Source organism: Tasmannia lanceolata, unplaced genomic scaffold, assembly GCF_043159265.1.
Source record: "Tasmannia lanceolata isolate RefF3 unplaced genomic scaffold, GAP_Taslan_0.1 ptg000012l, whole genome shotgun sequence".
Classification (NCBI taxonomy): Eukaryota; Viridiplantae; Streptophyta; class Magnoliopsida; order Canellales; family Winteraceae; genus Tasmannia; species Tasmannia lanceolata.
In genome coordinates this window covers 1,923,099-1,948,823 of record NW_027518689.1, presented here as the reverse complement: position 1 = coordinate 1,948,823, position 25,725 = coordinate 1,923,099, and the positions used below count along the sequence as shown (strand labels likewise).

Here is a 25,725-nt window from a genome sequence, read left to right as displayed (position 1 = left end):
CCGATTTTAAGGTAAAAACTCAGCCCGAATTCCCCAAAATCGACTCGAGTTGCGCCCCTGTTTAGAGCATGTCTCTCTTGGGTTTTTTTTTTTTTTTGAATTTGCGGAAAGGTGGAGGGTGGCTTTTTCTTGGTACTGGTAGATTGGTTTGCCAAGTATGTGAATTTCGTCATTCTATTGTTATATTTCACCATGAAAGAGGCAGGTAGAGTATTCTTTCTACGTTCTTTGAAGTTGTGGGTGTGCCTTAAAATGTTGTCAATGATTTGGATCTACCATTGACGGCTGACACTGATCTTATGGTCTAAGATGAACTTCTCTATGAGTATACAGCCTCAATTCAATTGCCATATTAAAGAATACTTTGTAATTGCCAAATAGAGGAACTGTGCCTTAATTTTCCTAGGTATGCAAAATAACTCTGCATCTAATCAAAGCCCTACACATCATTGCTACCAGGTATACAAGAAGCAGCACACTTGCTTATCAATTCACGGAGGAATGGCATGTCAACATTGATATCCTAAGATTCTATTTGGAGAAAGCTTCTAAGGGAATGAAGAAGTGGTTGGAACAAGTCTAAAGACCTAAAAGCCTTAAAGTTTTGAATTTGGTGCTGGTAGGTCTGGTTTGGAAGTATGAGAATCCGTTTTTTTTGTTTTTTTGAATGGCAAATAGATTTCATTAAATAAAAACCAAGACCAAGGAGGTCCCTGAATAGGCTATAGATGTACAATCAAGAAAAAAAAACCAATATACATAAGAAAGAAACTAGAGCTTTCTTTGGAAACCCCTTCTCGTACTAATTTATCCGCTTCGCCATTGGCAGACCGCCTCACGTGCGTAAAAGAGACTGATGCCTCCCAACTTTATCCCGAATTTCATCGCAAAAGCTGGCAAATCTCCAAGGCATCGCCCTTTGCACCTCGAAGCCATCTAAAAACATTGAGAGATTCCCCTTCCACCACAACCTTGTTCATATCACCATTATGGAGCATCTTCTTGCCTTGATGAATGGCGCATACCTCCGCCTCGTTTGCACCTGCTAAGCCAAAAAATCTGGTTCATATCATTGAGCAAGTTGGAAACGTGTCTTTCAAAGTCCAGTTACCAGCATGTTTGAAGATTAATCTCGTCTTCCAAGCCATTTTCTTCCGAGAAGAACTAGCAAGGAACAAAGATGTGTCAAAGGCAACATCCTTCAATGCAAATTCAAAACCATTATGGGAAAATGAGTCCAGTTGCAATGATAGGCCAAAAAACCGACCTCAAAATATCTCATGAAGTTGAACTTCATGAATCTAAATCAAGTTGTAACCTTTAGGAATACTCCACCTATCCTAAGACCAAGTTCAAGCTTACCTATAGAAGGATGAAGACCTCAACAACATTGTCGACATGATAAGGCAGGGAGTGTCATGACCATTTTGTCCAGGGACTCATTGCATAGCTTTTCACCATGTCATTATTCATAATTTTTCGTAGAGAGTCTCATGACGATTTTGGTGGGTACTCTAGGCTGGTCTGTGCGGATGCCCCCACGACTTAGCTTAGAAATTGGTTGGTTATCGAGTGATGTGCTTGCTTACACAGCTAGGAGCCATTCTCAACAACGGGTTATTGGCATGATGTCCTCTGTATAACTTTGCTTTTGAGTGATGCCTATTTGCTTTTTTCTTTTGTGCTTGTGAACTTAGGTTGGCCTTTGTGTGCTTACCTTGTAGGTCAATGCCCCTATAACTTGCCTTTTTAATTGCTTTTCAAGGGACATTAGCTAGTGCCACAAAGATTGTTGAAAGATTTCAGTCTGTGACACATGGTCCGACACCATCTCATGAAAAATTCTTCAAGCTGAGTATTCAGGTTCCATGTTGGCCTCTCTTCATTTTCTTCAACCTAGGTATTCTAAGGCACTCTTCTTTTTTTGTTTGAGAAACTAACTGAATAAACCCTTCCTGTTGCGTATATTCTCCCTTGAGCCTCTCACCCTTAGACCGCAGTCTGCCTTGACATAACTAATTTCCTATATCAGTCCTCCTTTGTAGATTGACTGGATTCACTTTTGGGACCTATTGGATGCTAGCCTTAGGGTTAGTGGTGGTCATCTCATGTTTGTATTTGAGCTACATTTTAGTTCAAACACCTACAGCATACTGCGTGCCATCCGTCACAGGCTTAACTGGAGATTAAAGGATTGCTTGCTCCCACCTAATAAACATCAAAACATGAGAACTTTGTTATGTTATCATCTAACTTTTGGACCCATTTAGAAACAGATTATGTGGATTTGAAAACACCTGTGGCGCCATATAACCTAAGTCACACACCGTATAACCTAATCCACACAACGCTTAAACCTATAGGAGAGCAAAAAGTTTCCTCTCTAACTAGTCTCACCCACATCTGTCCATGCTCCATCTCACCTTCCAAATGGAGTATGAACAAGACCTCATCTGATTTTCAGCTCTTTCTCCTTCACCGAATCCATTTTGGTGTTTCCAAATGTTTCAATGTCCTCAACTAAAATGTTTCTCCACAACCAACCCAACTAAGAAGGATTTTTTGGAGGGTTCACACTTGGTATAGTTTAGGCATCTGACATTAGTGTGGGAGACATGCTGTTAGCTTACGGGGACTTGAACCCAAGACCTTGGGGGGTGTGTGGAGAGGCTCTTAACTACAATGCAAACATTTAGTCCCACATTGGAACTTTTGAAGAAGTTTTTCATCCTTATATAAGGTGGAGTTGGAGGAAAGGATTGAGCCTTTCAAGGGGCATTGGAATTTGTTGGGTGACCTTTTTTTGTATGAACAAAGTTAATGTAAAAAACACAAGCGCGCGCCACGCTAGGCCGGGCCGTGGTCCTAGGGCCGAGGTCCGGGTCCGGGTTTGGGTTTGGGTTTCGGTCAATTAAAACTAATTTTTTGGTACCCAAAATGTTGTCTTTTGACTCTTTTCTAATCAATTCTTAAACCCTTTTACTCTCCAAACATTTTTGTTAATGACACCCATTAAAGGTCCGGGTCTGTATTTGGGTTTGGGTAAATTAAAACTAGCTTTTTGGTACCCAAAACGTTTTATCTTTTCTAATCAATTCTTAAACACTTTTACTCTCTCCAAACATTTTTTGTTAATGAAACCCATTAAAGGTAGGTCGTTTCATATCTCCAACAGTCACATTGCTGTTTGTAGAGAATCGTTTTCTCTCTTAATGGGCTTTTACTTCTCCTCAACAGTCACATTTCTCTCTATAAAAGAGAGATGACAGCACTGTTTTGGGGTGGATTTTGGGCTGAGAAAAACACTGTTTTCTTGCTGTTTAGCACAAGAAAAACACAGACCTATCTCCTTCCTTCCTGCTTCCGTTCCATGTCTGAGCAAACTTCTAAGGTGGTTCTAGGTGGACCAGTCAGTGAGTGCATGTGGATTGGAGCCTGTTTGGGTTGTTTTATCTTGGAACATTGATTAGATGATCCCGGTTGCACCGTAGAGGGCGGATATGATTCTTAAGGAGAGTGACCGTGTGGCATTTTCCAAAGGGTTTTTGTCAAAGAGATAAGTGCAATCTGTTTTTCCAAAGTTCTATTTCAATTCTAGATTTTTAACAGCAAATGAATTTATGGTTCGTGTTGCACAGACTTGGGGCTGAGTGACCAACTTGGATTTAAGTAACCTGTTTTGGGTCCGAGTAACTAAGTTGGATTCGACCTACTGTACTTTGGGGTTCGATTATGCCATAGATCGTTAATTCATTATGTTAACTGTTCTAACACTTTAAGATCTGTAGTATTCTGTTCATCTCTAGTTTTTCAACAATCTTTAGAATCATAGTAGTTTGATTCTATAACTCAAACACATGTTAAACCTAGAAGCGTATCTCCCGCACTACTGTCAGAACCTGAAACTATACTTGTTTCACATTGTTAAAGTATAAAAGATAAATAACGCCTTTCTCCAACAGCTTAAGCTTTTGGAGAAGTTGGTTAGTTAACATGGTATCAGAGCAAAAGGTCTCGAGTTCAAACCTCCCGGATAGCAAAAGTCCACATGCGATGGTCAGCCCAAAGTGGGACCACATGTGCCACGTGTTTTCCAAGTGGGCCACACGTGCAGGGGAGTGTTAAAGTATAAAAGATAAATAACGCCTTTATCCAATAGCTTAAGCTTTTGGAGAAATTGGTAAAGTTAACATCGTATCAAAGCCAAAGGTCTCGAGTTCAAAACCTCCCGGATAGCAAAAATTCACATGCGATGGTCGGTCCAAAGTGGGACCACATGTGCCATGTGTTTGCCAAGTGGGCCACATGTGCGGGGGAGTGTTAAAGTATAAAAGATAAATAACGCCTTTCTTCAACAGCTTAAGCTTTTGGAGAAGTTGGTAAGTTAACACACATAAACCTAAAACGAAGCCCTAGGAGAAAATATTCAATCGGTGTATATATCTAAAATGCACCCAGTAACATGGTAAACCTAGCGGTTGAGGGCTTCATCCTTGAACATTAGGCCCCCTAGGCAAGGGTAGCTTCCTTGGCCCCACTAGTTAGGCTATCGTATACAGTGCTACCTTGGTGAGATCATTCACCAACATAATACCAGACATCTTTCACAACACCAAGCTTTGCATTTCATTGGAAAAAAATCCAACCGAGAAGAAGCCTAAGATCCTTTCTTCAGATCTTCAGATCCAAGTATACTACTTCTTATTTTCGGGTTTCGACGAACATACTTCAACTTACAAGGCCCAAGCTCAATGTCTGTGGCCTTATGATGCAGTTGGAAATTGCCAAGAACATGCGGCACGGGAAGAAGTTCTATTTTTAATTATTATTTTCGTCATTTTATTTGCAACCACCGTTTTAGGCATCAAATCGCATCCATGTGGCATCAAATCGAAGACAATAGCCGATCCTGAGATTAAATCCTCAATTTCATCAAAAAAGGATAAAAATCTCCAAGGAGGCAACACCACCCTTTTCAACCAACGAATCACATTGAGTGAATTGCCCTCCACAATGGTGTTATCCAAGTACCCTCTATCTAATCTCTTGATACCATGATATACAGCCTTCATTTCTGCCTCTGAAGCATCACATCTCCCCAAAGGACCAGAATAGGCCCATTGTGGAGGGAGATTCACTATCCCCAAAGGACCAGAATAGCCTTCACTTCTGCCTCTGAAGCATCACATCTCCCCAAAGGACCAGAATAGGCCCACACAACTACACCACAATCATCATGGAACAACCCGCCAACCCCAGCCAGACCCGAATTTCCAAAACTCGAACCATCAAAATTCAATTTCCACTTCCCATCAGGTGGAGCCTCCCAACGCTAATTAATCCGAGGCCTATTTTCCCGACTGAAGCAAACTACCCTTCACCCCTCCCATAGATCGAATGCCGATACAAAGCGGAAGGACGGAAGACATTTCACCCAAGATATCGATAGTGCAATAATTTTCATGTAAAGCCAATGAGGCGATTTGGCAATCCCCTCAAAAAGTCTAGAATTTCTCTCTCCAAATCACCAACCATGTCACAAGCAAACATATATTCCACACAGTTTTTTCCTTTCTTGCTCCATGGCACTAAATTAGTTACTTTCTGTGCATGTGTTTTTTTCCTGTTGTTAATTTAGTCTTGTTTTACAATTATCATCATGAATTTCTTAACCGATACTTTCACCAGTTCTTCTATGATTACAGCAATAGTAATTCTTTCAAACTTAGCTTATTATAATTAAGATTTTTTATCCAGCTGTTGTTGCAGACTAACACATGAATAGCTAGAGTCAAGCTAGCAGTTATGTTTGGTGTGCCAATGAAATTTTTCTGCTTCTAATCAGGTGTTGGAACGACTATTGGATCTGGAGTTTATGTGCTTGTTGGAACAGTTGCTCGAGAGCACTCAGGACCAGCCCTAACTATTTCCTTCCTAATAGCTGGAGTAGCAGCTGCTCTTTCAGCATTTTGCTATGCGGAGCTTGCGAGTCGTTGCCCCTCAGCGGGAAGCGCCTATCATTATTCATATATATGTGTTGGTGAAGGGTAATGTAAACGTTTGGATCATTTTCAACCTTTCTAGTTTTTAGTGGTTTACATGTTTCAATGTCTAAAATCATTTAGGCAAGTTAATCCTGGGATTTATTTTGTATTGCTTGAAGGAGCAAGCTCTGTGAACTAACATATACTTGTGTACGAACTATAGTGATTAATTAATTAAATTGGCCAACTTGGCTACCCTGAACTTACTTTCTGGCCTTTGAAAATGATATATACTTTGTTGTATTTTAATCGGAAAGGGATTGTTTTTCAATTGGTGATTCTGAGTGTTCTGATTGTTTCTAGTGTCGCTTGGCTGATTGGTTGGGCCCTTATACTGGAATATACAATTGGTGGATCAGCTGTTGCTCGTGGCATATCTCCAAACTTGGTAATTCCATTCTTCTTGCCAATTAGAATAACTTGGTAATTCCATTCTTCTTGCAAATTAGAATAGGTAATAATACTTGTTATATTTTTCTGCGTATGCAAAAGGCATCCCTAGTGGAATAGTTGCATAGAGTATCGGCTTTCTTTTATCTATGTTACTCTTGGATCAACTTTGAATTGCATTCCTTTTAGTGGGGGGCTATTCTCTAATGTGTTTTATAGGCTTCTTTTTTTATTTTCTTCTAATTTTTAATTTCCAACACAGGAATCTGTTTGCCAATCCTTGTTATTTCCTAGATGTTGGAAACAACCATATTCAGTTTCTCCCAAATCTTGAATTGTGATTTTTATTATATATGTACATTGATCTACAAATCTTAAATAACTGGATCGTCTATGATCCTCAAATATGGTGGTTCTGACTGGACTCTTGATGGCTCTGGCTGGACTCTTGAACAAGTGTCGAGACAGTGACTTGGATGGAACCTGCAAAATTTAGATATTAGACATGGTTTGTTTCCAATGTGGTTATTTACTATTGTATAATACTTATTTTTTCATCGGTATCTATTTTTCTGCAAAGCAGGCGTAACGCTGTGTACATCTAGCCCTCCCCAAACCCCACAATGGCGGGAGCCTCCTTCACTGGGCCGCCCTTTATCTATTTTTCTAAACAGTTCATGAAATTCCTAACCCTTTCTCGTCTTTTTTAGTTATGTTTCAAGTCCATGTTGCTGCACCTGTGATACATCATTACCATTATTAGTGAAATTTTTTTAAACTTGAAGCTCTAATTGAACACTAGATTTCCAAGATTTTATGGGTACTCATATGATGATCCATGGTTTTTATGTTTCAGGCATTGTTTTTTGGTGGACAAGATAATATGCCTGCTTTTCTAGCCCGTGCAACCATCCCTGGTCTTGATATAGTGATTGATCCTTGTGCTGCTATTCTTGTTGTCATTGCCACTTTCCTATTATGTTTGGGAATCAAGGAGGTATCCCATTAAGATATATATTTTATAGGAAAGTTTATACAACCTCCAAACTTAAATTCGAATCCTTTTTTTTTCATGGCAGAGTGCTCTTGCACAATCTGTCGTCACAACAACAAACGTCTGTGTCATGGTATTTGTCATCATAGCTGGTGCTTACCTTGGTTTCCAGACTGGATGGGTTGGATACTCTCTTCCTAGCGGGTAATTTTGTTTTCCGCTATACTCTCCCCCCCCCCCTCTCTCTCTCTCTCTCTCTCTCTCATTTAACAATTAATGGCCAATTTAAACCTTCCTATTATCTTTGGATCCTCAGATACTTTCCCTTTGGAATTAATGGGATGCTTTCTGGGTCTGCAACTGTTTTCTTTGCATACATTGGCTTTGATGCAGTTGCCAGCACAGCAGAAGAGGTATAGCAATAAAAAATGTTGTGTATTATGTCCTAAATTATTGACATTTGAAAGAAATTTACTAAGCACGAACAGGAAGCTGCTTCTATTCTATATATGCATTTTGTTGGGACTTCTTGAATTTTCATTATTTCTTGTTCTGAAGAGATAGAATATCTGCATCACAGGTGAAAAATCCTCAGCGAGACCTTCCGCTAGGTATAGGAATTGCACTGTCCACATGTTGCTTCTTGTACATGTTGGCATCTGTTGTTATCGTTGGCCTGGTTCCATATTATGCAATGGATCCAGACACCCCAATTTCGTCTGCGTTTGCCATCCATGGGATGCAGTGGGCAATGTAAGGAATGATTTACTTGTAAAATATGGTCATTTCAAACCTGAATCCACAGTATAAATTTGCTTCTTTCCAGATAAACTTAATTGTGGTATAGTTTTCAATTTGACAATTTATTTAAGCGTAGGTACATTATCACTGCCGGGGCAGTGACTGCTCTTTGCTCTACCTTAATTGGAGTGCTTCTTCCTCAGGTAAACTATTGCTTAATCAGATTAGTATCTCTGCATTTTTATTTTTTTTGTCTAGTTTTATGATATGTCTTGAATGTTTCAATTCATATGTATGCTCAATGATATATTCGGTTGCATATAGTCTCAAGTTCTCAACAACTCTTACTAATTTCCTATATTTATAGTGTAAAGGGCTGTTTGGCTATAGAGTAATAAAAATTCCCTCTAAAGTGAGTTTTCAGTGTTTGGAAGCTAACTCATAATCCATGGAATTTTTTTCTGGAATAAAACATTTCCTTGTCTACTTGAAAATTTTCAATCCTCCTAGACCCTGGAATTTTTTCCATGGAATACATTTTTTAAAATGGTATTGTTTGTTTCAATAAAAATCTTTACCCCATATTCAAATGCTCCTGAATGTTATCAAACCTTGCACCAGAAGGTTCTTGAAAGAATTGGAATGCGTGAAATTCGATGGTTGCAGGTGGTTTTAATGTTAGTTTTATCATATGGAATTAAGAATGGTAAAAGGAATTCCATGAGAAAAAACTATAGGAGTGTCTTCCACAAACACCAAACCTGCGATGTGTGCCATTATATGTGGATGGTGACTATTAGAATAAGCTTATGTAGCCTAAGGGCATTATAGTCTTTTCATATTCTTTTCATAATATATATATATATATATATATATATATATATATATATATATATATATATGTGTGTGTGTGTGTGTGTGTTAGGGCAAAATTGCTAACACATAACTTTTCATTCTCTAATCTCTCTGTTAACATGGTATCAGAGCCCTAGGGTTCTTTGATGCCCTAGGGAACGCCGCCACCACCTTTCTTTCTGTGCCGTCCCCTCCCAGCCCCAACCCTCGCTGGCAACAACCTCGCCGCCCCTCCCAGCCTTGCCGCCCCTCTTTCACTTACCAACACCGCGCCGCCCCACGAATTTTATTTCCCCACAGGAACCCTAATTTGCCCCCCCTCCCCACCCGAAATTTTCCAGGCTGAAAAAAAATTTCGTGGTTCTTTTTCCAGATTTTTGATTTGCAACCCCCGCCCCCGTGCGAAATTTCTAGGGCAGGAAATTTTTTTTCCTGGAATTTGGATTTGCTCCCCCCCAAATTTGTGATTTGCGCCCTGTCCTTTCCTGTCGGTCCTCATAACTTTGATTTCTGCTTGATGCTTTCAGCTTTATCTCTATGTTTCGTTGTAGTTCCACAAATATGGTCTGCTTCACCGACATTCTTTTTTTTTTTTTGAGTTTCGGTGTTTGTTATGGCCTTGTCACCAGCTTCTTCCACCGGTTCAGTTCCGTTCCCGGTGACCTCTATGACATCCATTAAATTGGATGGTGTTAATTACCCTGCCTAGAGTCGTTCTATTTATCTCTATCTGTGAGGTCAGGGTAAGTTACGTTTCATCACTAGAGATCCTCCGAATCCGAAAGATGCTGGGTATGATAAGTGGAGTCAGGAGGATGCCCAGCTCCAGTCTCTTCTCTGTCAGAGTATAGAACCAAAGATTGCGAGCCACATGCTATTTCTGGATACATCACGGGCAGTCTGGTTGCGTGCTGAGACAGTCTATTCCGGCAGCAACAATCTCACGCCTATATTCCGGCAGCAACAATCTCACGCCTATATTCCGGCAGCAACAGTCTGGTTGCCCAGCTTCAGTCTCTCTCTATTAACAGCGACCTAGATGTCCTCCTGATGGATCTTACTAAGAATGGCAGGTTACCTTGTTACAGATAAAAGTGTCCAATATGGTAAAGGGTCAGGTACGGAGATCCCCTAATCCCTAAAATCTCGAAATACTGAGTACAACAAGGACTTGTATGGTTTTCCTTCTTTTTTTTTTCTTGTTTCTTTTTCTTTTTCTATTTTTTTTTTTTTTTTTTTTTTTGGCATTCAAAATCCTTAAAACTATGATACAACAACACATTTCTAATACTAAATGTCACTATCAATTTCAAAATTTAATATGACAGATAATAGAAAATGACAAAAAACTAATCAAAGTTGTTAGAGAGAAAGAATGAGAGAAAGGGTTTTTGTAAGTTAGGGATGTCTCTCCCTTACACATGTAATATTATTAACAAGAGGATAGTACAAAGACAGTTATGCATTCTACATATTCTAACACTCCCCCTCAATCTGGAAAGTATATATCATACATTCCAACCTTGTTACAAATATCACTCAACTTAGCTTTGCTTAAAGGCTTTGTAAACATATCTGCCAGTTGATCTACGGATCGAGTGAAGACTGTGGATATCTCTCCTCTTTGGATGCTCCGACGAATAAAATTGCAGTCCACCTCAATGTGGCTCGTTCGTTCATGGAAAACCGGATTGGTAGCAATATTTATGGCAGCCTTGTTATCACAATACAACCTAGAAGGGGACGAGGGAACAACACCAATTTCAGACAATAGTGAGCACAGCCAGATAAGCTCCGATACGATGATAGAGAGAACGAATGAGAGAAAGGGTTTGTGTAACTTAGGGATGTCTCCCCCTTACACATGTATTTATAATAACACGAGGATAGTACAAAGACAGTTATGCCCTTAGGCATTCTACATATTCTAACAAAAGCCAATGGGCAATATTGTACTAATCTAATTGGCATAAGTAATGGTGCTAAAATATTCCTACTAAAAAGAGTACTATAACATTCTATGATCCCAATAAAAAAATCAGTAGATAGTTTAAATTATATTAGTTTTAGTTTAGTTTGAATGAGGATGACGATGTCAGCCTTAACCAAAAGTAATGTTGCAGCCCAAATGCTAATGTTTGCTTAGGAATTTGCTCGTCACAAATGGAACAGAGCTTGTGTAAGGAGGGACCAAGTATAGTAAAAACCATCATGAGACTAAATAAAAGTACAAGTCCTCCATTGGGCAGAAGGATCTAATGTGTGACATCCTATGCTGGAATAAAAGGATCTGGCTTTGGTACGTGGGTGTTGTAATGAAAATTTTATCAGAAAGTAAAGGGAAAGGTAAATTCCATGGTATTCTTCGATTCTTTATTTAATGAGTCCTTGTAAGCTCTTTTTATTCTTTTTCTTAAGTACCTTAAACAAATTAATATCTTAAATTGTTTAGGAATCTTTAAGTAGAAGTGATGCAGTGTGTATAATGAAGCAGGAAATTTACATCTAGGAATCTGGCTTGCAAGTCACTAAATCCGAGAACAAAAGAACATCGGAAGAGAAGAGTGATCTTCCTCTACTTTTATTCCAAAAGAGGAGTATTAACTCAAAAATCTCAAAAACTAATCCCAAATCCAAGAATGTGCATATTTTATAAGTGTAGCACTTACAAGCAAAAAGAACCTTAAACCAACATGAATTCGTCCCAAAAAAAAAAAAAAAGCAAAATGAAAAGAATAACAAGCTAAAAATAATTTACAAAATTGTTGTTTTGCACTATTCTTCAGTTGATGGTTGGATTTGTCGATCGATGCTAATATGGATTGATTGACACTTAGGTACCTAATGCGGGTGCTTAAGAGGGAAGAAGAAGAGAAATTAGAAATCAAGAACACAACAAGAGAAGAAGAACCAAAATGGGAGCAATGCTCAACCCAATTGATATTCCATCAATTACATAAGCTTATCAACATAAAAAATCCCCTCTAAAGATGGTTTCTAACTCTTTAAATAAAAGAAAACCAAAGCAAATTCGTTCAAGCTCCTCCACTAGCTAGCTTAGGGACTAACATAACATTAATTGCTTTGGAACTCACTAACTTTGATTGTTTTGGGCACCTACAGACATAGTCCACTAAAACTGCCATAACTTTCTAACCACTTGACCAATTTTCGAGCATAAATACTTGTTGGAAAGATCTCAAAGAGACTACAACTTTGTAGTTTATCACTTTCCATGATTCTGCCATTTAGAAGACCAACAATGAGGTTCAAAATGGGTCAGTAACATTATTGCGGGAATGCACGTTGGAACTCTACCAAAACCACCTAGGCATGACATGGTTGCCATGTTGGCACTGCATCATTATCTCTGGGTGAGAAAAAACTCGCCCACGAGATCTCATCAAGCTCTCCATGATAAGTTGTCAAGTCTTTGACATTGAAAGTTGGGTGAGTATTGATATTTGGAAGAAGCTCAATCTTGTATGCATTGTCGTTGATTTTCTTGAGAATTCGACAAGGGCCATTCTTCTTCTCCTTGAGCTTGTTGTAAGACCCGGCTGGAAATCGTTCCTTCTTCAAATAAACCCACACAAGATCACCTTCGTTGAAGATTTTGATTCGGCGATGAGTATTGGCCGCTTACTTGTACTTCTCGGTATTTTCTTCAAGATTCTTCTTCACTTCTTCATGAATCTTTGTCATGGTAGTAGCAGAATCTTCCGCCTTCTTGTTGGACAACGATGGATCGGGAATGGATGCAAGATCAAGATAGTGTTTTGGAGTTTTTCCATAGATCACTTCAAATGGGCTCTTACCTGTAGAACGATTCACAACATAATTATAAGAAAACTCTGCTTGGGGAAGCACCACATCCCATTGCTTGGGCCTCTTTGCCGCCAAACTCCTAAGCAAGTTTCCCAAAGTTCGATTCACCACCTCGGTTTGTCCATCGGTTTGAGGGTGATAGGCGCTACTATAGAGCAAAATAGTACCAATTCTTTTCCACAAGCATCTCCAAAAATGACTAAGGAATTTAGTATCCCTATCCGAAACAATGGACTTGGGAATAACATGATGCTTAACTACCTCGTTGAAATAAAGATTAGCAATATAAGAAGGATCCATAGTCTTCTTGCAAGGAATGAAATGGGCCATTTTAGAGAAGCGATTAACAACTACGAAGATGGAATCATTACCTCTTTGAGTTCTCGGCAAGCCAACCACAAAATCCATACTAACATCGTCCCATTGAGCATTAGGAAGTGGAAGTGGACTGTAGGTACCGGTGTTTTGAGTATGTCCCTTGCATGTTTGGCATATTCGGCACCTCTTCACATAACTCATCACATCTGGGTAGGGCGGCCAAAAATATTTCTCTTTCACTAGAGAAATAGTTTCATCTCTTCCAAAATGTCCTCCCAGACCTCCCGAATGTAGTTCTTTTATAACATACTCTCTAAGGGAGCATTTTGGAATGCATAAGCAACTCCCCTTAAAGAGAAAATCATCTTGAAGAAGATAATCTTCATGCTTCCCTTCTTTGCAAAGCTTCCAAATTTCACCAAAGTCTTCATCATTAGCATACATGTCTCTAATGGTATCAAACCCTTCAAGTTGTACACTCACGGAATTAAGAAAAGCCACTCTTGCATCCGTCACTTGATTGCTGTTGAGAGAGGTAGAGAAAAGAGAGAAAGTAAAGAGTGAGAGAAAAGATTGAGTTAGGGTTCTCGCCCTCACTCATGTAATATAAATAATAAAGAGTGAAGTACAAAAACAAGTATGCTCTTGGGCATTACAATAAAGACCTAAAGACCTGTTAACACTTCCCCTCAAGCTGGAATGTAGATATCTAACATTCCTAGCTTGTTACAATTATCAACTAACTTAGCTCTACTTAGAGGCTTCGTGAACATGTCTGCTAATTGATCTGTAGATCTGGTAAACACGGGAGATATGTAGCCTCGCTGAATCAAATCTCTAATGAAATGAAAATCCACTTCAATATGTTTGGTCCTCTCATGGAAGACTGGATTCGTGGCAATGTAAATGGCGGATTTGTTGTCACAGTATAACTGAGCTGGAGAAGAAGGAGGAGGAAATCCAATCTCTGAAAGTAAGGAACGTAGCCACATGAGTTCCCCACTCGTATGAGACATAGCTCTATATTCTGCCTCGGCACTGGATTTAGACACGACATCTTGTTTCTTACTTCTCCATGAAACAAGATTCCCTCCAATAAAGGTGCAATATCCTGTAGTAGACCGCCTATCAGCCGGAGTTCCTGTCCAGTCGGCATTAGTGTATCCTTCAATTCTCTGGTGCCCATGCCTCTGAAATAACAACCCTTTACCTGGCGAACTCTTCAGATATCTCAATATCTGAAGTAAAGCAGTCCAGTGTGAAGTGCGAGGTGAGCTCATATGCTGGCTAACAGCTCTAACTGCAAAGGTAATATGTGGACGTGTAACAGTAAGATAAATGAGCTTACCAACTAACCGTCTGTATCGCCCTGGATCTTCTAACAGGACTCCCTCCTCAGGGAGTAATTTCATATTCTGGTCCATAGGAGTTGAGGCAGGCTTGACTCCCAAACAACCTGTCTCATCAAGAAGATCCAGAACATACTTCCTCTGTGAGAGGTAGATACCCCTAGTCGAATAGGCAACCTCAATGCCCAGGAAATACCGAAGACGACCCAAATCCTTAGTAGAGAACTCTGCCTGAAGGAAGGATTTGAGCCTCTGAATGCCACCTATATCGCTACCAGTAGATAATGATATCATCGACATATACTATCAAAAGAACACAACCAGCCTGAGACTGAAAACTGAAGACGGAGTGATCAACTTCGCACTGCTTCATGCCAAAGCGAATAAGTGTAGCACTGAACTTCCCAAACAAGGCTCTCGGAGATTGTTTGAGACCATAAATGGATTTCCTCAAACGGCAAACAAGAGAAGATCTCTCCCCCTGAGCAACATATCCAGGAGGTTGCTCCATATAGACCTCTTCCTCCAAATCACCATGAAAAAAGGCATTCTTTACATCCAACTGATGAAGATGCCAGCCATGATTCACAGCAAGGGATAGCAGGACACGGACAGAAGGAATTTTCGCAACTGGTGAAAAAGTCTCGCCATAATCAATCCCATATGTCTGCGTGTACCCTTTGGCAACAAGTCGAGCCTTAAGACGCTCAACTATGCCATCAGGAAGGTGCTTGACTGCATAAACCCAGCGACAACCAACGGGACGAGCACCATATGGTAGAAGGACCAAATCCCATGTCTAATTGGCCTGAAGGGCCTGCATCATAAGATCCATAGCAGCCCGCCAGCCTTGATGATCAAGTGCCTCCTGTAGAGTCTTAGGTAGAGAAATAGAGGACAAAGACGAAACAAAACTACGAAATACAGGGGTGAGAAAGTCACAAGACACAAAGAGGAAATGGGATGAGCAGTACTGCGAGACCGAGTGCGAGAGGCAATGGGAAAGTCAGAATGTACCTCAGAAGTGGGGATCTCCGGCTGAGATGATGATGGCTCGGGCGGGGCTGAATGAGCAACAGATTTGGTTCGACGCTGATGCTGCTTCAATGGTGGAGGTAGAGGGGCTGCAACAAGGCGCTGCCGTCGGCATAACAGTAGAATCAACTGTAGGGGAGGAACTGGACACCGGAGGTGTAGAAACAGGGATGGGATCAGGAAGAACCGGAAGAGGAAGAACAGGAGTATGCGAGGAATCCTCCTGAAGTGTAGAGGGGGAGGGATCCAACGAGATGGACGGACGAAAAAATGAATGAGTCTCAAAGAATGTAACATCCGCCAAGACAAAGGATCGTCGTAGGTGAGGGCTGTAGCAACGATAACCCTTTTGGGTCCGAGAGTAACCTAGAAAGATACACTGTTCCGCCCGAGGATCCAACTTATCTAATCCTGACCCAAGAACGTGGACAAAACAGAGACAGCCAAAAACTCGAGGTGTAAGAGGGAAAGGGTCAGAGGTAGGACGGAGAATCGAGAATGGAGACGTGCCACCAAGGACCGAAGAGGGGAGCCTATTCGCCAGGTAGCATGCTGTGAGTACAGCATCAGCCCAATAGGTCTTAGGGACCCACATCTGAAAGAGTAGTGTCCGGGCCCCATCTAACAAGGAGCGAAGCTTCCTCTCAGCCACTCCATTCTGCTGAGAGGTATGAGCACATGAGGACTGATGAAGAATGCCTCGCGAAGAGAGGAATTCCTGAAAACCATTTGAATAAGAGAAATATTCCTTTGCATTGTCAGTGCGATGGATAACACATGAGAATTGATTACTAACTTCAGCATAGAAATCACGAAACACAGAAAAAACTTTAGAACGATCTTTTATTAAATAAGTCCATGTCATACGTGAATAGTCATCAATAAAGACCACAAAATAGCGAAATCCAAATAAAGAGGTAGTCCTCGCAGGACCCCATACATCAGAATGAAAAGAGGAATTCCTGAAAACCATTTGAATAAGAGAAATATTCCTTTGCATTGTCAGTGCGATGGATAACACATGAGAATTGATTACTAACTTCAGCATAGAAATCACGAAACACAGAAAAAACTTTAGAACGATCTTTTATTAAATAAGTCCATGTCATACGTGAATAGTCATCAATAAAGACCACAAAATAGCGAAATCCAAATAAAGAGGTAGTCCTCGCAGGACCCCATACATCAGAATGAACAAGAGCAAAAGGGTGTGAAGCCCGACTAACAGTCCGAGAGGGAAATGGCACACGATGATGCTTCCCAAGTTCACAGGCCTCACACTGAAAAGACCTAACAGATGAAGAAGAAACGAAGGCAATCCTGCGTAAATGCTCCATAGACGGGTGACCTAGACGGCAGTGCCACTGGTATGCATCGACCGAGCCATGTAGAATCGGATGGGACAGAGTGCAGTCGAGACGATAAAGGCCATCTACCACACGGCCCGAGCCAATCGTACTCCCAGTCGAGAGATTCTGAAAAAGACAATATGAAGGAAAAAATGAGATAGAACAATGGAGATGCTTTGTTAATTGACTAACAGAAAGTAAACTGAAAGGTGACTTTGGGACACAGAGCACAGATGATAATGTAATGCCTGGTGAAGGGGAACAACTGCCAACACCAGTGATAGGAGAGGTACTCCCATCAGCAAGAGTAATAGAATGTGAAACAACATGATGAAAATTATGTAAAGATGACTGGGTACCTGTCATGTGATGAGATGCTTTCGAATCAATAATCCAGGAGCTAAAACTAGAGAGTAACGAAGCAGGAGAACTACCTGGCTGAACAAGACCAGCAGTAGGAGGCGGCTGGCAGACCTGAAACGATGTAGCTCATCATAGTCGGCACGAGAGACGACCATCTGATCAGTCGGAGTAGCCAGTGGTGTCTGTGAGGGGTTGTCAATAGGAGCAAGCGAATCTGGAAGGGCAAGATGTGCAGTACGGCCCTGACGAGGATATGGAGTGTGACGCAGCTCAGGATGGAGATCAAAGCATGTCTCGTGATAGTGACCCTCACGCCTACAATGAGTACAATAGGGCCGAGCTCGACCTCCACGGCCACCCTCTCGGCCGCCGCCATATCCGCTTCGGCTAGTATCGCGACTACGACCGCGACCAAAAATGCCTCCTCCTCGGGAAGGGCGGTCAGCGGCTCCATAAACAGCAGTAGTCGAGCCATCCACGGGAGTAGGAACAGTAATGCCAAGTGCACACTGCTGAGCTCGTAAAAATACCTCTTGAAGAGTGGGTACAGTACCAGACCCAAGGATGTGCTGTCGAAGATGAGTGAACTCTGGTCCAAGACCCTCAAGGAAATGAACAACACGGAGTTGATCCCGCTGTCTGGCTGTCGTGGTAAGATCAGTGGTGAGAAGCATAAGAGCATCCAGCGGCTGGCAATAGGAGACAAACTGTCTATAGTAATCATGGACTGTAGAATCACCGCGCCTGTGACCCATCCAGCGTGAATAAGTGTCGCAGAGACGGGCGACATTCCCCTCATTAGAATATAATGCCGCAGTGTGCTCCCATACCTTTTTGGCAGTAGGGAGATCCATCATGGTGCTAGCAATGGCAGAGGTCATACTCTGCCATAGAAGTGTACGAACAAGGGCATCATCTACATCCCAATCATCAAAGGTAGGGTCAGTCTTAGGAGGGGGATCACGACGAATAATAGAAATCTTTCGTCGGGCCTTCAGATATGTCTCCACAGCAATCTTCCAAGTCAAATAGTTGGATCCATCAAGACGGGAAGTGGTAATTGGTGGGAATGACGTATCCACCGAAGACAAAGACGACGACGCAGCCTGACGCGGCTGGGAACTAGTAGCCATAGCTGGAGTACGAATAGTAGGGTCCTCAATATGAGGGGTATCTTCCATAAGAGATCGGGAAGAAGACTGAAGAGGACCAACAACGAGCAAGTAGAGACAAGGATGAAGACTATAAGCAAGCTAATAGACCGCGGCTTCGTGAGGACAACATATGCATAAGGGAGGCATGAGATAGCCTCACGACATAAAGACAAAGTTGAGACAACTCCGAGCCACAAACATCGCAATGATGTAAGTACAAATCCAGAACAACACCATGAAGATAGTGATCAAGCTGAACAAGAAAATCTAGGGCATAGCTATGACCCAAAAGAAGAAGAGATTATGATGGATCAAATTAGGGCAAGGAAGAGTGGGGAAAAGAAGGTACTGTAGCGATGTACTGTAGCAGTACTGTAGCGGGTACTGTAGCGATTCACTGTAGCAGTACTGTAGCAATGTACTGAAGCGATTTACTGTAGCGGGTACTGTAGCAAAGAATGAAGGGGTTATGGTTAGGGTTAGGGATGGAGAAGATGGAGGTGGATGTTAAGGTTAGGGTTAGGGAAAGAAAAAAAAAAAATGGCCCTAGGCATCCATGCCCTAGAGCTCTGATACCATGTTGAGAGAGGTAGAGAAAATAGAGAAAGTAAAGAGTGAGAGAAAAGATTGAGTTAGGGTTCTCCCCCTCACTCATGTAATATAAATAATAAAGAGTGAAGTACAAAGACAAGTATGCCCTTGGGCATTACAATAAATACCTAAAGACCTGTTAACAATTGCACTTTCCACTCTTATGCTTTAACACAAAAGTATATTCTTGTAAGAAAGAAACCCACTTTGCATGTCTTCGATTTAGGCTTCATTGATTGTTGATGTGCTTGAGAGCTTCATGATCGGAATTCAAAATAAACTCCCTTTGAACAAGATACGATCGCCAATGCCGAAGTGCTTGAACAATGGCATAAAATTCCACATCATAGGTAGAGTACTTCTTTGCTTCATTGAGTTTTTCACTAAAGAAGGCAATGGGATGGCCTTCTTGGCTAAGTACTCCGCCACTGCCCACATGAGAGGCATCACAATCAACCTTGAACATCTTCTCAAAGTCCGGCAAAGCAAGCACAGGAGCACTAGACAACTTGCCATTTATAAGTTGAAAACTCTTTTCGGCCTCCATAGTCCACTTAAACCCATCTTTCTTCATGCAATCCGTCAAGGGGGCTGATATAGTGTTGAAATTTTTTATGAATCGGCGATAAAATTAGGCCAATTCATGGAAACTCCTCACTTCTTGCAAGCTCTTTGGAGTAGACCATTCTTGGACAACTTTGATCTTCTCATCATCCACTCTAATCCCTGTTGCAGTCAAAACAAAGCCTAGGAAAGTTAGGCCAGTTATCATGAAAGAACACTTTTTGAGGTTTACATAGAGCTTTTCACCTCTCAAAGTGGTTAGAATAACCTTTAAATGTTCTACATGCTCACTTTTATCATGGCTATAAATAAGAATGTCATCAAAATAAACAACAACAAACTTTCCAATGAAAGAGTGAAGGACTTGATTCATTACCCGCATGAAGGTAGAGACCAAATGGCATAACAAGCCACTCATATAAGCCTTCACATGTCTTGAAAGCGGTCTTCCATTCATCACCTGGCTTGATTCGAATTTGATGGTAGCCGTTTCTAAGATCAATCTTGGAAAATATCTTTGCACCGGCAAGCATGTCAAACATATCATCAATTCTTGGAATGGGAAACCGGTATTTGATGGTGATTCGGTTTATGGCACGACTATCCACACACATACGCCATGTTCCATCTTTCTTTGGAGTAAGGCCAGCACCGCACAAGGGCTCATGCTTTCTTTGATGTAACCTTTCTTCAACAACCATGACTTGCCTATTTAACTCTTCATGCTCTTTAGGACTCATACGGTAGTGAGCCTTGTTGGGAAGAATAGAACTGGGAATCAATTCAATTTGATGTTGAATGTCTCTTAAATGAGGGAATCCATTGGGCAACTCATCGGGTGTGACATCCTTAAATTCCTCCAAGAGAGGTTCTAACTCACTAGGCACATTGAAGGGCATGTCCAAATCTTTCGCCACAAGCATATAAATGTTACCACTACTCTTACTTTCTCTTGCAAACATTGATGAAGTGAGAAAATTACTACCCTCCTCTTGTAAAGATTTGGATGTCTTTTCCTCCTTACTAGGCATAAGAACAATCTCCACTTTTCTCATTTGTAAGGTATATGTATTTTTTCGACCATCATGGGTAACATTTCTATCATATTGCCATAGCCTTCCTAAGAGTATGTGGCACACATCCATAGGGACGACATCACACCAAACTTGATCATGATAATTCTTACTCATAGAAAATGAAACTAAACATCTTTTAGTAACTTTTACCTCATTACCCTTCTTAAACCATGCAATCCGATAGGGCTTTGGATGTGGTTCGGTTTTGAGCTTAAGCTTGTTCACCATGTCATGAGATACGATGTTCTCACAACTCCCACCATCGATCACAATGGTGCAAACCTTGTCATGAGATTTGCATCGAGTTTTGAAAATATTGGAACGAAGCCGATCATCATCGGATTCAACCTTTGATGTAGAAAGTGCTCTTTGGATCACCAAGCTTTCTCCTTCTCTGGGTTCGATTTCTTCATGTTGTATGTCATCTTCCTCATCATATATGGGCTGATTTAAATCATCAAAATAATCATCATTTTCTTCATCACCGAAGGCCACTACTTGCCTCTTTGGACAATCTTTGAAACGATGGCCAACTTGACCACACTTGAAACAAGCATTTGAATTGTTGGGACAATTGGGCTGATCTCCAACTTGATGTGTAGGGGCTGATTTTGTAGAATTTTTGTTGAAATATTCGTATCTTGACTTTGTACCTCCACCATGTGAAGATTTACCTTTAGAAGAAGGATAAAGACTATGAACATCCACATACTTTTTAGCACTACGACGAGAAAGCTTAGCCTCCACCTTCAAGGCTAGTTGATAAGCATCATTGACGCTCAATGATCGGTGCATTTCCACCTCATCACGAATGGAAAACTTCAAACCATCAACATACCTTGCCACAAGTTGATCTTCACTCTCTTGAATATCATTACAAGCCATGAGTTTGTAGAATTCTTCGGTGTAGCCTTGACTTCATTTTGTCCCAAGAAGAAATCTTACGCTTTCCTTTCCGGATTCTCATTTCTTGAACTTTATACCACCATGTTGAAGCGTAGCCACGAAGCCTTGTAGCCACAAGCAGCACACGTTGGCTTTTGGGTGTCTCCTTGTAATCAAAAACTTCTCAATGGCACTAAGCCATTTAAGAAACTCTTCGGATTGTAGATGACCATGAAACTCCGGCCAGTCAATCTTGACGGTGTCGAAATCACGATAGAACCTTCCCAACGTAGCCTCTTCACGAGTATGGGAGAAGGGATTTACATCAGATTCATCACTAGAACCTCCACGGCTCGATCTACCTCGCTCACTACGAGCCTCTTGGCGTTCAAGTCCCATGGTAAGTTGCTCAACTTGTCTTCGAAGTGCTTGAAGTTCTTCATCTCTTTCATCTCTCAAATCTTCCATCATTTGGTTATCAACCCTTCCTCCACCTCTTCGTGCTGCCATGAAAATCAAATCAAAGCTAGCCCAAGAGAGTAACATTGGCTCTGATACCAGATAATGAGAGTGCTTAAGAGGAAAGAAGAAGAGAAATTAGAAATCAAGAACACAACAATAGAAGAACCAAAATGGGAGCAATGCTCAACCCAATTGATATTCCATCAATTACGCAAGTTTATCAACATAAAAAATCCCCTCTAAAGATGGTTTCTAACTCTTTAAATAAAAGAAAACCAAAGCAAATTCGTTCAAGCTCCTCCACTAGCTAGCTTAGGGACTAACATAACATTAATTGCATTGGAACTTACTAACTTTGACTGTTTTGGGCACCTACAGACACAGTCCACTAAAACTGCCATAACTTTCTAACCACTTGACCAATTTTCGATCCCAAATACTTGTTAGAAAGATCTCAAAGAAACCTACAACTTTGTAGTTTATCACTTTCCATGATTCTGCCATTTAGAAGCCAAAAAATCAGGTTCAAAACGGGCCAGCAACATTATTGCGGGAATGCACCTTGGAACTCTACCAAAACCACCTAGGCATGACATGGTTGCCATGTTGACGCTGCATCAGTACCTCAATCAATGGATTGGGAAATAAAAAGATCAATTTCACTTCTAGACGCAGGCTTCTCCCTAAATCTTTGACCGGAATTAACGCATAGCAGATAACTACTGTGGGTGCCTTGAGTATCCCATCCCTATCTAGAGAAGGTTGCGATCTTTCTATCCACAGTACATTCTGTACAACTTTATTATCTCTAACTTCTTTTACCATGGCATCTGAATTTTTTTGCTTGATATGATTACAGTTGCTTGATTTTCAACCGTACCACTCACTGATTTTGTGATTTCCCATGTTGTCTATATTTCCTCAGCCTAGGATACTCATGGCAATGGCTAGAGATGGACTACTGCCTCCATTTTTTTCAAATGTTAACAAACGTACCCAAGTTCCCGTAAATGGCACAATAGTGACTGGGATCTGTGCTGCAACATTGGCTTTTTTCATGGATGTTTCTCAATTAGCTGGAATGGTATGTTACTGTTGGGTACTCTCTCCAAGTATCAAGGAATGTTGGGATTGCAATGGGGGTATGCTTTTGAAATTGTTTAAAAAGGAAATGAAAATGAAGAAATAGATTGGTACCAATTACACTGCTTATCTCATGAAAATTGAATATCAGATTCATTAAGTCCAGAAAATAAAATTGAGATTAAATTGCTCTTTGTCCAGGTCAGTGTGGGTACGCTCCTTGCATTCACCATTGTTGCAGTTTCTATTTTGATTCTCCGATACGTCCCACCAGATGACGAGGTACTTATGGCGTCATCACCTCAGGAATCAATTGATTCCGTATTTTTACAATATAATACTCAGGAAAACAATGCAGACCCAATAGATCTTGTTGCTGCCTGTAAGGACAAAAATCAACATTCACAAGGAAGGATGCTTTATCCAAATGATGCAGAAACATCAGCTGCTTATCCTCTTATTGTAAAGAAACTTGATCAAGGTAATCTAAATTTAGATGTGACAATTTATTCTATGATTCTTAATTTTGTCATCTGTCTCTACACCTATTTGGATTTTCCATTTACTTCTATGATAAATTTCCCTATCAAATCTTATTTTTATAGATTTGTGGTCTGCATGGATTTTCTGTAAGTGGTCATGTCAGTTATATTGATTGCTGCAGACAAATCAAAGGAACAAAAAAGGCGAAGAGTAGCGGCTTTGAACATAATGTTTGTATGTATTGGAGTGCTCCTCCTCGCTTCTGGGGCTTCAGCTGTATTTTTTCCCAGGTTAGTCATGTCTTGATGTCCTCTATTCAACTTTATGGCCCATATATACTTCAAGGTTAATTTCGAATAACATATTAATATTGCCATTTGTCTGATTGATCCCAATGCTCTACATATATAGTATACAGTTTGTTACTGCATATAGAACTGTCTTTTGAAATGTTAGAATATAGCTGATTGGGCCTTGTCTTTGTTTCCCATCTTTGTAAGTGTTCCTCTGCCATCCCAAAAAAAATGTTCCTTTTTCTGTCATAATTTTCTAATTTTTTTTTGGAAATCTTACGTATATGCATCTGGGTTATCAATTCAAATTGTTCTGTGCCACTTACGACTACAATTTGATTGCTCTCTACCCCATTTTGATGCGTCTGGGTAGCATGGTTCTAACAAATTGTCTCCGGGCATGAGTCCCAATAGTAATATTCCAGCGAATTATTTGGATTTAGAGTGATTTGGCTTCTGACTCAGTTATTTTCATCAGCTTTGTAAGATTATCAGCGTGTTTAATTGGTGGCTTGCTTCTTTTGTGTGGTCTAATTGTGCTCTTTTGGATCGACCAAGATGATGGTCGGCACAGCTTCGGACACACTGGAGGTAAAGATCCTTTTTTCATATCTTAACTTTTGTTATCTTTACCACATTTTCCTTCGTAACTACTAATTGTGCACGGAATAAGTTTAGTGAAGTAAGACTCTTGTATGTTCCGCAGGTTTCATTTGCCCCTTTGTTCCACTCCTCCCTGTTTCTTGCATTCTAATAAATGTATACTTATTAATAAATCTCAGGTAAGTATGAAGTAACTTTGAGCTCATGGATTTGATCCAAACACATACCCAATTTAGGCTCTAACATTACTATTTTTAACCTCTCAGCACTAGCACATGGATTCGTGTTTCGGTATGGCTGGTAATCGGAGTATTTGTTTATTTATTATACGGGCGGAACCATAGTTCTCTGATGGATGCAGTTTATGTTCCCACCATCCACGTAGATGAGATCTATGGAGGCTCTTCAGAAATTCTTGCTTAGAAGAACTCTACGCAGAAATTATCTGCCCCTCTATGAGGGTGTCAAACCAGGTCAGTTTGTGGATTGGATCTTGTTATTCTTTCCTTCTGGACTGCATCTCATGATCTCTTGTTTGATGTTTATGAATCAATGAGGAAAAAATGTAAATAGATAGCAAATTTGTTCTTTCATAGATGTGAGAAACTCTGGTTGTGATGTTTCAACTTTCAATACCTTATTGGATAATACGCGAATAAATTCCAATATTGATCTCTTAAAGCATATTTTGGATGGAATTATACATGTGAGTGCTTCTCAAGAAGACAAAGTTATATTGATGTTGGATAAATACAAAGTTTTGGGGTCATGAATTATTCAGGGTGCAAAACAATGTTTGTAAAAATCAGGAAATATACAGGAAGAGGTTAGGAAATCTTCAGAAAAATGCATGTGTTTTTCTATTTGAAACAAATATATTTACTAGCACATACTTATTTTTCCAGATAAAACGTCACCACATTCAAAGGAATTAATGTTTTAGTTGTGTTTTCTATAATAGGTTTTTAGGTTATGAGAGCTGGTTTCCATGGGGACAGAAAGGGTTTATTTTATCCTTGGATAGGCTTGCTATCCTCCTTTCCCCTGAAGAACAGCCCAAATAAGTAGGGTATATATATATATATATGAGAAAACGGTTCCTTCACACATGTGTAGATAAGTTATCTACACACTAGCTTAAAATACAGTGGGGGCCACATTATTTGGGTGATCCAAACCATTCATTTTTAAGGCCCTCACATAGATAGAGTGTCCACAAAAAATCAGATCCATAGGATCATCCTAACCATTCGAACTGTGGAAGC

The 25,725-nt window shown here is 40.4% G+C and overlaps 1 protein-coding gene across 2 annotated transcripts in view; it reads left to right on the top strand.

Moving 5' to 3' along the window:
- Window positions 1-25,153, top strand: part of LOC143887012 (cationic amino acid transporter 3, mitochondrial-like) — a 43,733-nt gene extending 18,580 nt beyond the window's left edge. The window contains exons 2-14 of one of the 2 annotated variants that reach the window (XM_077391139.1): window positions 5,846-6,047; window positions 6,348-6,432; window positions 7,291-7,431; window positions 7,514-7,632; window positions 7,745-7,841; window positions 8,009-8,181; window positions 8,306-8,372; window positions 22,924-23,082; window positions 23,283-23,562; window positions 23,746-23,854; window positions 24,336-24,448; window positions 24,564-24,639; window positions 24,727-25,153. In XM_077391139.1, coding sequence (XP_077247254.1) covers window positions 5,846-6,047; window positions 6,348-6,432; window positions 7,291-7,431; window positions 7,514-7,632; window positions 7,745-7,841; window positions 8,009-8,181; window positions 8,306-8,372; window positions 22,924-23,082; window positions 23,283-23,562; window positions 23,746-23,854; window positions 24,336-24,448; window positions 24,564-24,639; window positions 24,727-24,883 — 1,778 coding nt within the window. In that variant the 3' untranslated portion in view covers window positions 24,884-25,153. The remainder of the gene's footprint in view (window positions 1-5,845; window positions 6,048-6,347; window positions 6,433-7,290; window positions 7,432-7,513; window positions 7,633-7,744; window positions 7,842-8,008; window positions 8,182-8,305; window positions 8,373-22,923; window positions 23,083-23,282; window positions 23,563-23,745; window positions 23,855-24,335; window positions 24,449-24,563; window positions 24,640-24,726) is intronic. The other variant, XM_077391140.1, reaches the window with a different exon arrangement.
- Window positions 25,154-25,725: the final 572 nt, after the last annotated feature.